The 16373-nt window shown below is 34.4% G+C and overlaps 1 protein-coding gene across 1 annotated transcript; it reads left to right on the forward strand.

Annotated features, from left to right (window-relative positions):
- Positions 1-15141: 15141 nt before the first annotated feature.
- LOC131176351 (uncharacterized) lies at positions 15142-15738 on the forward strand. Its single transcript, XM_058141439.1, has 2 exons — positions 15142-15406; positions 15569-15738. Exons 1-2 carry the CDS (start codon positions 15142-15144, stop codon positions 15736-15738), a joined length of 435 nt encoding a protein of 144 aa, XP_057997422.1.
- The last annotated feature ends 635 nt before the right edge of the window (positions 15739-16373 follow it).

Here is a 16373-nt window from a genome sequence, read left to right on the forward strand (position 1 = left end):
ACCAGCCAAGTTGCATTCCTGCTTAGTCATATGGAAATTTGCCACAAAATTCCCAAATGACTCAGGAAGGGATTGAAGGATCAAATCCATCTGCAGTTGGAAATCCATGTTAAAGTTAAGATGTTCCAACTGCTCAATCAGTCGAATCATCTTGTGGACATGATCCCCAACATTCTGTCCCTCAGACATCCTTATGCAGAATAGCTGTCTAGATATCTCATATCTAGCATTCCTGCTGTGCTCACCATATAACTCTTGTAGGTGAAGGAGGATCTCACTCGCACTCTGCATGTTCTCATGCTGCTTCTATAACTCATTACTCATAGAAACAAGCATGTAACACTTGGCTCTCATATCATGCTCCTTTCACTTGTCCAAAGTTTCATGTTCCTCTTGAGTGGCCTCTGGAGGTAAGGGACTAGGAACATTTGAATCTAGAACATATCCTATATGTTCAAGGTTCAGGACAAGTTTCAAATTTCTTAGCCAATCAGATAGATTAGGTCCTGTCAACCTATTGCGATCAAGTATGCTTGCAAGGATATTGGATGGTGGTGGCTGTGGTGTGCTCATTATTATCAGAAAATTAACTGCAGAAAATAACCAGATTAATTAGTAAATGCATCATGTAATTTACCAAAATGATTATGGTATTTTAATCAAATTGGTCCTCCCACTAACTTAGCGAATCCTACACTTTCAAAGTAGAAAACGGAAATCCTAGTTGGATGGATTTCTAGTGGATGATGGAATTCTTATAATCCTATTGATCATCCTCAGGTACATCCATTATTGGAATTACAATAAACTATAAGTGAGCAACTCCTTGCTCATCACATCTCATATGAGGTTTACCTAGCCCCTAATGCTCAAAATCTCAGGTACATACATTATTGACTTCTCTTACATTAGTTAAGTTGATCCCATTGAGCCAGTAAACAAGCAAATAATTTTAATGTCCTCAGGTACATCCAATATTGGCCACCAAACCATTTACATATTTACAACATCTCATGCTTAACAATTATTCTTAAGAAAATCTCTTAAATTAATTGCATCATATGCAAGTATTTAAAATTTTTTAAAAATAATTGCCCCAATGGAGGGCCCATGATATAATTACTTTAATTATACCATTTCCAACTTAATCATTTGTTTGGAAGATTTTGTGGTCGTCCTAATTACTATTAAGGTCTCACTTTGCACATTATCCAATTAGCATGCATATATCATATACTTGCATACAATACCATACATCTCATGCATTTATGGATAATAAATATGGTATGATCATGGACTTTCTAAGGGATTCAATTCTGAGCCACCAAGAATTGAACCAGGGCATTCCTAGGTGCATTTCATTTATTCATATTACAAGAGTTGCTGAAGGAGTACATAGTCAATACTTGATGTTGAATTCCTCCCACTGGTCCCACCAATGCTCTCGACCTCTTTGATCTTCTTGCAATCTAATTACATAGTAATCCTTCGCATACCAAGGTGAATTTACAAGAACTAAATAAATGAAATTACAACCCAAAAAATATTATAACCTTTATAATACATGCTCAAAATAAATTAATTAATTTACAACCCAAAGAAACATAAAAGAAATAAATCCAATCACATTGGTCTCTTATTGTCCATGATCATCCATCATGCATATCACTATTTAATAATTAAATAAAACATACATACTTAAATTAAATTGAATATCTCATATTCAACTTAAAAATCTAGATTTGAATATGATTCAAACAAATTTAAAAATTCATATTTGAATCACATTCAAACAAATTTAAAAATTTAGATTTGAATCAAAATTTAATTGTATGATTAAAACTCCTAATTAAACACTTTAATTAGTCATGGGCCTAATTATGGGCCTTGAAACAAAGCCCACATTCAAGCCCAAATAGCCATGCACATGGTTAAATGCATCAAACCATGAGCACCATGGTGTTTTTCATCAAGCCGCCACCTTTGCTTTGCAACCAGCAATGAATCAATCATCTCATGATTAAATCACACAATTAAATCATATAATCAACAATCTAAATGGCAAATATAGTGGCTCTGATGCCAATTGAAGGAGCAGAAGCATGAAAAACATAAGTTTAGATCATTGAATTCAAAATTTTTCTTCTAGGGTGTCATGCATAATGCAAGATTCATTGTTTATCTATTTGATTTCAATGTTAAACAGCATATTAAAACTCTTTTAATATGTTTTTGGATCTATATTTACCATTTAAGATTTTAGAATTAACAGATTAATTCATTAAAACCCTAGATTAGATCAATAACAAGTGCACTAACCTTTTGATATACTGCAGTTATGTTTGGCACCTTTGGGATGCGCCTAGGACACTAGATGTTGTCCCTCTAGCTTGTCCACACTAAGATCACCAATGGCAGCCCCTTGAACAGCTTCTCAAGCCTTTCCAATCAATTAGAAATTCAGGTTTTGCCTTTAGAGAGATTATAGATGTATACAGGATACTAGAAACGATTTTTAGCAATTTTAATTCAAGAGAATGTTGGCAATTCTCTTTGAATTAATGAGAGATGAAGAAGAAGAGAGGAAGAGCACTCCAAGGGTGACACCACCTATGAAGAACAACAACTTATAATTTTACTCTTTATAACAACACATTATATAGCTAGGTCACCACTTAAAACACTTACTACATGTCACCTTCTTATTGGCTCTTAGTTTAATTGACCCAATCACATTGTGCCAAGTGTCAAACTTAGATTTAATCTTGACTTTAATCATCTTACATGATTAAAAGACAAATGGAAAGCTTATGTGTGTGCCATGTGTCACCATCTCATGGTGCCACATGTCACCCTGTGAAATGATCAAAATACCCCTGTGTCTTAATTTTGAGTTCTCAACCTAAAATAATTATTTCTCTTCTTCTAATCAATTTATATCAAATATAAATTAATTAATTAATCTCTATTAATTAATTTCTCATAATTAAATTCATATTTAAACACTTTAAATATAAATTTAACTTATACTATACATCCAATAACCTAGATTTTGTTTCAAGCCATGCTAGGGACTTTGCAATCTAATTGCAAACCAAACCTATTTAATTAATCAATTAAACTCTTTAATTAATTAATTAAATCATATTTAACTTGGTGATTACTTGTGTATGTGTGTGACTCACTAGGCTCATCACTAACTGGTAATGAGATATGATATTAACTCTTAATATCATCAGAACTCTTTCTTACCATAAATGATTTCTCTAAATCATTTTATGTACCTCATAGACCATGGTTAACACCTAGCATAGCATGCCATGGCCACCCAATTAGTAATAAGATTTACCTTAAATGAACCTATAATCATATGTTACCATGCACTGGAATCTCTCTGTTACAAAATCCCAATTCGAGTTGGAGTCATGGTTTATGTCAAACTCCATTTGCTATGAATATTATGTTATCTTTTAATTCCAATTCTTGGTTAAAAAGATTTTCTCATCAGAAACTCTTTTCTGATTAAATCTATCTGTCCTGGCTAGGAACTTGAAACATCAAGAACAATTAAATGAACATAGAATTTTATCCCTATTTACTTAGGGTAACAGATTCCATCTTGATCAACACTTATCTCCATATATAACTGGTAGGAGCCAACACATGCCCATATACCCATACACAGTACAAGTATGAAAGCAGTATCAAACTCAAATCACCTATATACAAGATAACTGTGCTATCTCAGGTCTAAAGATTATATGCACTGATATGATTTATGACAATGCATTGACAAGAGTAAACTCCATGTGCTTGTCATAAATGTCACTGGTTCGACCTACTTATCATGTATAAGTGCCTATCATGTTTGTTATATGACATGAGACTCACCATTCCATCTTATTTATATCTCATATAAATACATTGGGAACAAACATGAATACAATCTTTCTAGATAAGTCATGTCCTGTGTGAAGTATCCTCGATTGTGAACCAATTTATGATACTTTGTGCTAGAAATACTGTCACTCATATTCTTAACAACTTAAGAATAGAATTTTTAACAAAATATCAATGGACCTTTTCTATTACACATAAATATATTATGTAAACAGAAAAGTGAAAATGCCTTTTATTAATAAAACATGTACAAGATACATACTAAATGATATGCTCTAGGGCATACTACTAACATAAAGGAGAAGAGGTTGTATGCTAAGTTGTCCAAGTGTGAATTCTGGTTGAATGAGATTTCTTTTCTTGGACACATAGTATCAGCTGATGGGATTAGAGTGGATCCCAAAAAGATAAAAGCCATAGTGGAATGGAAGCCACCTAAAAATGTAACAGAAGTTAGAAGCTTCTTAGGGTTAGCTGGCTACTACAGGAGATTTGTAACACCCCTCACCCGTCTACAGTGTAGCCGAGCAAGGCGTGTCACATGGAGTGCTGGAGTACCTGATCTTGTCTGATTTCATTACAGTTCTTGATTTATTTATTCAAAAACTTTATTTAAGGTTTAGGCTATTTTTACTTTTATCAAAATTTAATTAATTTGGAAAGTTCAAAAATTTTAACAATAATCCGGCAGAGTGCCGGCTGTAATTTGGACTAACAGTTCTTTTGAACCTGCCAAAAACAATTTCAACATATGCTCAAATTCATAACTCAGATTATCTCAAAGCATTCTCATCAGTTTCTCAAACTTAGATTCAGTCTCAAAATTTCTCAAACTCAATCTCGTTCAGAATCATTATGATTAGATAATTAATTTAAATATCATAATTCTTATATTTCATTAACTTATACAAATTTGCCAATTAAGTACATAAATTTTTCAAGTACAATATAGACAAATGAAATTACAATTACTAATTCACATTACAATAATAGCAGTAATTATAATGTACAGATTATAAAAACATGCTTAAAATGAGCCCTATCTACATGCATTGCTGAGGAGGTGACAATCTTGAACTCTTCTGACACTTCTGCAGATCTGGACTCCAAAAATCTCAGTCGATAGTTTACTGGTCTTACCTTCAATACCTTCGCGAGGAAGCAATTCCATCGCGCTAAGCATTTCTGCTTAATGGTGCAATAGTATAACAAGAAATAATATATACAAATAAAGAAAGAAATAAATCATAATTTGGATACTCAGGAATCAATTATTCTAACTTGGTATGGTATTTCTAGTATCAACGATCTTATATACTAGTTTGTTCCTCTTTAGAAATGCTTAGTTTATAACTTTTCAGTAATACTACTCAGTATACAAATTATTCTAACTGTATAGTATTTCAAGTCTCTATGGTTCTGCAATTTATATTTTTGTTATGTTTCTTTTGCTAATCTCTTTTACTCATTCATTCAATACTTAATTTAATTGTACTGAAATTTCATTATACTTAACTTAGCTGCCTGAATTGAATAATGTTTTAATCGACTGCCCCATGTAGCCTATACACTGACCAGACTAGATAAACGGATATACTAGCACTGGGTACCTAGTACCTCGGGCCGTCACACCATCGGTCACAAAGTATCTCCCAGTGTGCAAACAGTGTGGCTAAAAAGCCATATAATCAATCAAGCATTAAGCCGAGTATAATAACACAATCTGTATAGCCATAGGCTATTAAAATCATAGTATGGCATAATAAGCCATAAAACACAATATGACATAAAGTCATTTACAGAACAGCTGTCAGAATCCTATTAGCATGCCAACCTATCCAAACTAGTCAACTACGCAAATTAGGACATAGTAAAAGATTAAATATTTATTTTTAGGGTTTATCGGTCATTATACAATTCACTGGTCAATGAAAATGTTAACCTTTTCATACATCATGGATAAGTTGATTCTAGTATCAACATGTCTCAATTTTTAATTCAATATGCTGCCAATATAGTGTAATTTACCATTTTTACAAGATGGCATTCATTGCCAAATTGCTTCAAGCATCATTGTATGTAAATGTCAAATTCTCAATTTTTGTGTGCTAGATTGGTCTAGCTTAAAGTCCTATTTCTCTTGGTTTTTAGCTTCTGGTCAAAGAGCAAAATTGCAGCTCTATGTCTTATTGCACTCTAGGAAAATTTTCAGGTCATTCTGAGTTGTATAGACCAAGGTATGGTCAATTTACTAAAGCTGGACAGATTGCACCTTCAGTGCAAAATTTGGTCAATTTTAGGTCACTTTTAGTTCTGGCAGTTTTGGTACCAGAACTTGTGCAAGCTCTTTGACTTAGTTCTGGTCATTTCTGGGCTTTGGTGTCTTCATAAGAATTGTAGCTCTATGTCTTATTGCACTCTGGGCAAAATTTCAGGCCGTTCTGAGTTGTATAGACCAAGATATGGTCAATTTACTAAAGCTGGGTAGATTGCACCTTTAGTGCAAAATTTGGTCAATTTTAGGTCACTTTTAGTTCTGGCAGTTTTGGTACCCGAATTTGTGCAAGCTATTTGACTTGGTTCTAGCCATTTATGGGCTTTGGTGTTTTCATAAGAATTGTAGCTCTATGTCTAAGCTATCCATGGTAAAAATTTTAGGTCAATTGGACCTGTTTTGAGTGAGTTATGGTCATCCTAATGACTACTGTTCATATGGTCAAAAATCTGGGTTGCAAGGTTGCCATTTCGGATTTGGTCATTTTTAAGGTCAGTTTCTAGGTAGAATTTTGGCAACATTTCCACATGAAAGTTGGCCTATTTGGTGTCTAGTTTCACCCCCCCCCCCAATGGCCTCATACCAATTGGGTTCATAGTTTTGCACTTATGACCTAATTTAGGTGCTGCCAACATACACAACCTGCATTTGAACATTACACTTCCAATTTTGACAATCCTCCTCCTCTCAATACTTCAACATTTAATCATGGCACTTCTATATATATTGTACACAATTCCAGCAAGCATTTTGGGCAGAACACTCAAGTGCTCAATGCACACAATACACCATTCAAGTTTAACATTCACTTCCACCAAAATTCAACATACCTCAATATCAATATTACACATACACTTCCATATACTCATACCTCAATATCAGCTACACATGCTGCCCACAATTTAATACTATCATATTTCATTAATAAACTTCATATTCACACACACAAATTCATTATATTATAGGCTGCCAAACATGGCAGTTTGCCAAAGCATCAAGGTCCCATTTCAAACCTTTAATTCAAGCACTAACATGCACGTACTTGAACATTAACCTACTACAACTTCCATTTGAGTTAATCAACCTTAATTCCCATCCATTAAATATAAGAATAAGTCACTAACCATGCATTTTCATGGCTCCCAAAACTAAGGTTCACCAATACTCAATCATTTCCTCAATTTTTCTTAGCAATTCAACTTACCCAAAGCTCAACACAAGGATTAGTGAAGGAAATTGGAAAGATTAAGCACTAACCTTTATTTGGAGCTTGCTATACCTCACCAAAACTTCTTCTTTTTTCTTCCTACATGCTGCCCATGATGTGTGTGCAAGCTTTAATGAAGAAACCAAGTGGAAAGGAGGCTTGAATCATGAGTGCATGGTGTTGGAGTGAGGTTTGGCCATGGAGTTCTTTCATGGAAGTTCACTCTGGCTGATTTTCTTTCAAGGTTGAAGATGATGGTTTCTATCCCAAATTGGCTTATATTTGTGTCCCAAAATTTGAGTTAGTGGAGCACTAACCATAAATTAATGATTTAATTACTTAAAGTTCTATAATTTGCACATTTGCCTCATTTCTTCTACTATTTATATAATGTACCTCATTTTTATTTTTCATGACATTTTCAAAGTGTAATACCACTTATTTTTAATGGAAATTTAGGTCAAAAGTCAACTCCAGATGTCAATTGATGAAAATGCCCCTCTTCGGGTCATATTCGAACTTTTTCGGTAACACCGATTTACTCCTTGTATCGCTGATTTCTTTAATTTTTATTTTTCATTTATACTAACTTATTAATTTTTATATGACATTTTCAATGTCAATTACACCTTAGTAGACCTTTAATTATGTCCTGAAAATATTTCCCTGAGTTCCCCACGGTCCAGGGCTAGTCAACGGTCCTCGCCATAACTTCCCAGTGCGGTCACCCATCGCTATGGGTTCGGCTCATTTAACTTAGTAACATTTTATCTCTTTTATTTTTTCTTAATTTTTCTTATCACATATTTCATTATTTTATACTTCCTCACTGTCATTACAGTGTAGTTCCAGACATTCTGACTTTCCGAGGTAGACATTAGCTGTTGAAACAGCAGAACGTACTGACTATGAAAATGAGGATGTTACAACTCTTCCCCTCTAAAAAGGAATTTCGTCCTCGAAATTCATCGGATTCAAATAACTAAGAGTATCGTTATCTTATAATTTTATTCACTCTCCCATCATTGTTTCCCTTGCCTCTAGTATCTCTATTCATGAAATTCTCTTATTCATTGGTTTCTTAATTCCCCATACTAGAATCCTTACTAGTCCTTTCAGTCTCTTTTACCAATTCCAATTCTGTTAACTTGCCATTGTCTAGGTATTCTGCATTTGTTTCATACAAAATTGTATATCTTGTTATCATCATGCTTATTTAATAACTATCACTACACACGAACTTCATCAATGGAAGGTATCTATTCTTGCTTCCAGAGGGAATAGAACTACAACTTCTAAATATATTTTCAAATACCTAAATCATTCTTTTCTGACAAAAATATCAAAATAATTATAAGACTCTATATCAACGTCTAGATATCTTTACCCAACTCAGTTCAACGTACTGGTGTTCTGCACTTTTTCCCTTACAGTGTTTCATAGGGTACCGTTTGTATGCTAACTTGACACTTATTATTGTATACAAATTCTATTAGTGGGAGGTATCTGTCCCATCTCCCCTCGGATTCAATAACACAAGTTCTCAGTATATTCTCGAGGGCTTATCACATATTACAGGTTATTATTATCATTTCATTTCATTGTTTACAGGAACTCAATGAGTTTCAAAATTTACCTAAATTACTCATTTCGACTGTCCATCCATCTGAGGATGATAAGTCATACTAATATCTCTAAGCTTATAGCAATTACTTTGGTACAGGTAGTTCACATTAATGTAACCGAGTCACTGACTCTAGCTACCTTACAAGTGTAGTCTTTCGATAGGCTAGTTCTGAAGTTTTAAATTTATGACTAGAATTTACACATTTATTTCCCGTAATAGTACTTTATTCGGGCGTAACTGTATCAAATTATAGATTACTTACAAATATTCTTAGTTTATTGTACCACGAGGAAGCATGTAGCTCTACACAATAATCCCATGTCGGTACTGTAATCTGCAGCTTACAATACAAACATCAAGAACATTACATAGTCAATACGTTATAACCTCATGAACTAGGTTTTCTACTTCTTTTTCTAATGCCCTCTGCGACTCTGAGTCCATATCTTAACTTTGAATAATCAAAAGTAAATAGATCTGCATTAGTGTCATCTCGACTCTTATGAATGCAATGCATGCATTTTCACTAGTTCTTTCTACTTATCTGTGCCTAGGAACGCTTAAACCGTGCTCTGATACCACTTATTTGTAACACCCCTCACCCGTCTATAGTGTAGCCAAGCAAGGCGTGTCACATGGAGTGCCGGAGCACCTGATCTTATCTGATTTCATTACAGTTTTTGATTTATTTATTCAAAAACTTTATTTAAGGTTTAGGCTATTTTTACTTTTATCAAAATTTAATTAATTTGGAAATTTTAAAAATTTTAATGATAATCCGGCAGAGTGCTGGCTGTAATTTGGACTAACAGTTCTTTTGAACCTGCCAAAAACAATTTCAACATATGCTCAAATTCATAACTCAGATTATCTCAAAGCATTCTCATCAGTTTCTCAAACTTAGATTCAGTGTCAAAATTTCTCAAACTAAATCTCATTCAGAATCATTATGATTAGATAATCAATTTAAATATCAAAATTCTTACATTTCATTAACTTATACAAATTTGCCAATTAAGTACATAAATTTATCAAGTACAGGATAGACAAATGAAATTACAATTACTAATTCACATTACAATAATAGCAGTAATTATAATGTACAGATTATAAAACATGCTTAAAATGAGCCTTATCTACATGCATTGCTGAGGAGGTGACAATCTTGAACTCTTCTGACACTTCTGCAGATCTGGACTCCAAAAATCTCAGTCGACAGTCTACTGGTTTTAGCTTCAGTATCTGCGCGAGGAAGCAATTCCATCGCGCTAAGCATTTCTGCTTAGTGGTGCAATAGTATAACAAGAAATAATATATACAAATAAAGAAAGAAATAAATCATAATTCAGATACTCAGGAATCAATTATTCTAACTTGGTATGGTATTTCTAGTATCAACGATCTTATATACTAGTTTGTTCCTCTTTGGAAGTGCTTAGTTTATAACTTTTTAGTAATACTACTCAGTATACAAATTATTCTAACTATATAGTATTTCAAGTCTCTACGGTTCTGCAATTTATATTTTTGTTATGTTTCTTTTGCTAATCTCTTTTACTCATTCATTCAATACTTAATTTAATTGTACTGAAATTTCGTTAAACTTAACTTAGCTGCCTGAATTGAATAATGTTTTAATTAACTGCCCTATATAGCCTATACACTGACCAAACTAGATAAACGGATATACTAGCACTGGGTACCTAGTACCTCGGGCCGTCATACCATCGGTCACAAAGTATCTCCCGGTGTGCAAACAGTGTGACTAAAAAGCCATATAGTCAATAAGGCATTAAGCCGAGTATAATAACACAATCTATATAGCCATAGGCTATTAAAATCATAGTATGGCATAATAAGCCATAAAACACAATATGACGTAAAGTCATTTACAGAACAGCTGTCAGAATCCTATTGGCATGCCAACCTATCCAAACTAGTCAACTACGCAAATTAGGAAATAGTACAAGATTAAATATTTATTTTTAGGGTTTACTGGTCATTATACAATTCACTGGTCAATGAAAATGTTGACCTTTTCATACATCATGCATAAGTTGATTCTAGTATCAACATGTCACAATTTGTAATTCAATATGCTGCCAATATAGTGCAATTTACTATTTTTACAAGTTGGCATTCATTGCCAAATTGCTTCAAGCATTATTGTATGTAAATGTCAAATTCTCAATTTTTGTGTGCTAGATTGGTCTAGCTTAAAGTCCTATTTCTCTTGGTTTTTAGCTTCTGGTCAAAGAGCAAAATTGTAGCTCTATGTCTTATTGCACTCTGAGCAAAATTTCAGGTCATTCTGAGTTGTATAGACCAAGGTATGGTCAATTTACTAAAGCTGGACAGATAGCACCTTTAGTGCAAAATTTGGTCAATTTTAGGTCACTTTTAGTTCTGGCAGTTTTGGTACCTGAAATTGTGTAAGCTATTTGACTTGGTTCTGGTCATTTTTGGGCTTTGGTGTCTTCATAAGAATTGTAGCTCTATGTCTTATTGCACTCTGGGCAAAATTTCAGGCCGTTCTGAGTTATATAGACCAAGATATGGTCAATTTACTAAAGCTGGACAGATTGCACCTTTAGTGCAAAATTTGGTCAATTTTAGGTCACTTTTAGTTCTGACAGTTTTGCTACCCGAACTTGTGCAAGCTATTTGACTTAGTTCTGGTCATTTCTGGGCTTTGGTGTCTTCATAAGAATTGTAGCTCTATGTCTTATTGCACTCTGGGCAAAATTTTAGGCCGTTCTGAGTTGTATAGACCAAGATATGGTCAATTTACTAAAGCTGGACAGATTGCACCTTTAGTGCAAAATTTGGTCAATTTTAGGTCACTTTTAGTTCTGGCAGTTTTGGTACCCGAATTTGTGCAAGCTATTTGACTTGGTTCTGGCCATTTATGGGCTTTGATATTTTCATAAGAATTGTAGCTCTATGTCTAAGCTATCCATGGTAAAAATTTCAGGTCAATTGGACCTGTTTTGAGTGAGTTATGGTCATCCTAATGACTACTGTTCATATGGTCAAAAATCTGGGTTACAAGGTTGCCATTTCGGATTTGGTAATTTTTAAGGTCAGTTTCTAGGCAGAATTTTGGCAACATTTCCACATGAAAGTTGGCCTATTTGGTGTTTAGTTTCACCCCCCCCCCCCCCTAATTGGCCTCATACCAATTGGGTTCACAGTTTTGCACTTATGACCTAATTTAGGTGCTGCCAATATACACAACCTGCATTTGAACATTACACTTCTAATTTTGGCAATCCTCCTCCTCTCAATACTTCAACATTTAATCATGGAACTTCTATATATATTGTACACAATTCCAGCAAGCATTTTGGGCCGAACACTCAAGTGCTCAATGCACACAATACACCATTCAAGTTTAACATTCACTTCCACCAAAATTCAACATACCTCAATATCAATATTACACATACACTTCCATATACTCATACCTCAATATCAACTACACATGCTGCCCACAATTTAATACTATCATATTTCATTAATAAACTTCATATTCACACACACAAATTCATGATATTATAGGCTACCAAACATGGCAGTTTGCCAAAGCATCAATATCCCATTTCAAACCTTTAATTCAAGCACTAACATGCACATACTTGAACATTAACCTACTACAACTTCCATTTGAGTTAATCAACCTTAATTCCCATTCATTAAATATAAGAATAAGTCACTAACCATGCATTTTCATGGCTCCCAAAACTAAGGTTCACCAATACTCAATCATTTCCTCAATTTTTCTTAGCAATTCAACTTACCCAAAGCTCAACACAAGGATTAGTGAAGGAAATTGGAAAGATTAAGCACTAACCTTTATTTGGAGCTTGCTAAACCTCACCAAAACTTCTTCTTTTTTCTTCCTACATTCTGCCCATGATGTGTGTGCAAGCTTTAATGAAGAAACCAAGTGGAAAGGAGGCTTGAATCATGAGTGCATGGTGGTGGAGTGAGGTTTGGCCATGGAGTTCTTTCATGGAAGTTCACTTCGGCTGATTTTCTTTCAAGGTTGAAGATGATGGTTTCTATCCCAAATTGGCTTATATTTGTGTCCCAAAATCTGAGTTAGTGGAGCACTAACCATAAATTAATGATTTAATTACTTAAAGTTCTATAATTTGCACATTTGCCTCATTTCTTCTACTATTTATATAATGTACCTCATTTTTATTTTTCATGACATTTTCAAAGTGTAATACCACTTATTTTTAATGGAAATTTAGGTCAAAAGTCAACTCCAGATGTCAATTGACCAAAATGCCCCTCTTTGGGTCATATTCGAACTTTTTCGGTAACACCGATTTACTCCTTGTACCACTGATTTCTTTAATTTTTGTTTTTCGTTTATACTAACTTATTAATTTTTATATGACATTTCCAATGTCAATTACACCTCAGTAGACCTTTAATTATGTCCTGAAAATATTTCCCTGAGTTCTCCACGGTCCAGGGCTAGTCAACGGTCCTCGCTGTAACTTTCCGGTGCGGTCACCCATCGCTATGGGTTCTACTCATTTAACTTAGTCACATTTTATCTCTTTTATTTTTCCTTAATTTTTCTTATCACATATTTCATTATTTTATACTTCCTCACTGTCATTACAGTGTAGTTCCAGACATTCCAACTTTCCGGGGTAGACATTAGCTGTCAGAACAGCAGAACGTACGGACTATGAAAATGAGGATGTTACAAGATTGGTGAAAGGATTCTCCCTTATTGCAGCTCCATTGACTAAGCTACTATATAAGAATGTGAAGTTTGACTGGAATGAGAAATGCTAAGCCAGTTTTGAGAAATTAAAGGCTATGCTTATAGAGGCGTCGGTGTTGACACAACCAGTATCAGGGAGAGACTTTGTGGTCTATAGTGATGCCTTGTATAATGGGCTTGGGTATGTTCTAATGCAAGAAGGAGAAGTAGTTGCTTATACTTTTAGGTAGCTAAAACCACATGAAAAGAACTACCCTACTCATGATCTTAAATTGGCAGCAATTGTATTTGCATTGAAGATATGGAGGCATTACTTGTATGATGAAAAGTGTTATATCTATACAAATCACAAAAGTCTTAAATATTTGCCAACCCAGAAATAACTCAACCTAAGACAGAGAAGATGGATGGAGTTCCTAAAGAACTATGATTGTGTTATTGACTATCATCCTGAGAAGGCAAATGTGGTGGCAGATGCACTTAGTAGAAAGTCATTGGTGGCCTTAAAGACTTTGAATGCTTACTTGTCTTTGGCATAAGATGGGGCTATAGTAGCCGAATTGCAAGTAAAGCCCAGTCTTTTATAGCAGGTGCAAGAAGGGCAGAAGCTAGATGAGAAATTAATGACCATTATGAGCCGAATCAAAGAGGGAAAGGAAAACGAGTATGAGATAAAGGAAGATGGGTGCTTATACTACAAAGGGAGAATATGAGTACCAGATGATGAAAAATTGAAGAAGAGCATTCTGAAAGAGGCACATAGTAGCTTTTATGCTATGCACCCTAGGAGTAAGAAGATGTATCATGATTTAAAGTCCCATTATTGGTGGCCTTGTATGAAGGACATTATTGATTATGTAACGAGATGCTTAGTATGTCAGCAAGTTAAGGCAAAACACCAAGTTTCATTAGGTATGCTGCAACCTGTAACTATACCTGAATGGAAATGGGATCATATCATGATGGATTTTGTTAGTGGTCTACCCCTCACCCAGAGAAAGCATGATGCAGTATGGATAATAGTAGACATATTGACGAAATCAGCTCACTTTGTACTAGTTAGAATTGACTACTCACTGGAGAAGTTAGCAGAATTGTATATAAGTGAGATAGTTTGGTTACATGGGGTGCCAGTATCCATCATATCAGACCGAGACTCGAGATTTACATCCAGGTTTTGGAAAAAGTTACAAGAAGCCTTGGGTACACAACTGCATTACAGCACAGCTTTTCATCCTCAGACAAATGGGTAGTCAGAGAGAGTAATTCAGATACTGGAGGACATGCTAAGAAGCTGTGTTATGGAATTTGAAGGAAGTTGGGATAGGTATCTCCCATTGGTAGAATTTGCATATAACAACAGTTATCAAGCAAGTATCAAGATGGCCCTTTATGAAGCACTGTATGGGAGGAAATGCAGGACACCCTTATGCTGGACAAAATTGGATAAAGACAAGATGGTGGGACCAGATTTGGTGAAACAGACTAAGAAGAAGATAAAAATGATAAAAGTTAGTTTGAAAGCTGCCTCAGTTAGACAGAAGTCGTATGCAGATTTAAAGAGAAAAGATATAAAGTATGCAGTTGGTGATCAAGTCTTCTTCAAGGTATCACCATGGAAAAAGGTGCTAAGATTTGGAAGGATGGGTAAGTTAAGCCCAAGGTTTATCAGTCCATACAAAATAATTGAACATGTGAGTCCGATAGCCTATAGGCTAGCTTTACCACCAGAGCTGGATAGAATCCATAATGTATTTCATGTCTCGACGCTAAGGAGATACAGATCAGATCTCTCACATGTCATATCAGCAGAGAAGATTGTTGTGCAGCCAGATCTGACATATGAAGAGGAACCAGTAAGGATCCTAGCTCGGGAGATCAAGGAATTAAGGAACAAGCAGATTCCATTAGTGAAGGTACTCTGGAGACACCATAGTATGGAGGAAGCTACCTGGGAAAGCAAAGAGACCATGAGGTAGCAGTATCCTCAATTGTTTACACCAGAAAAATTTTGAGGATGATTTTTTTTTTTTTTTGAGGGGAAGAACTGTAACGTCCTCAGTAAAGGCAGTTCCGTACATTCCACTGTTCCAGTGATTAAAGTCTATTCAGACAGCTAGAATGTCTGAAACCACGCATAAACTAGAGTGAGGAGTTATAATTAAATTAAATAAAGATTAATTAAAGTTGAAGTAAAATAAAAGAAGTGGAGTACAAATCAGTTAAATGAGCACAAGACACATTGATGGGTTCACTGGGAAAAGATGAACCGAAAACTCGATAAGAGAAAAATTTGATCAATCAAATTTAAGACCTCAAAATTAACCAAAAGTAAGGTAAATAAAGATAATAAAGATAGATTAGATAAATTAATTAAGATTAGTAAAAGTAAAAATAATTAGTAAAAAGTCAAATTGTAATGATTTAGAATTTCAACTTATTTACAACTTTGCCATTCCCCTTAATTACAAAAATGCCATTATTTCTTAAATTAATATAAATATAAAATAAAGAGATAAAAATCAAATTAAAAGTTGTCTTCTTCCTTTGGGAGGTAGCCACTCTCTCTCTCTCACTTTCTCTCTCATTCTCTCATTTTCTCTAAACTTTCACC

Source organism: Hevea brasiliensis, unplaced genomic scaffold, assembly GCF_030052815.1.
Source record: "Hevea brasiliensis isolate MT/VB/25A 57/8 unplaced genomic scaffold, ASM3005281v1 Scaf1, whole genome shotgun sequence".
Lineage (NCBI taxonomy): Eukaryota > Viridiplantae > Streptophyta > Magnoliopsida > Malpighiales > Euphorbiaceae > Hevea > Hevea brasiliensis.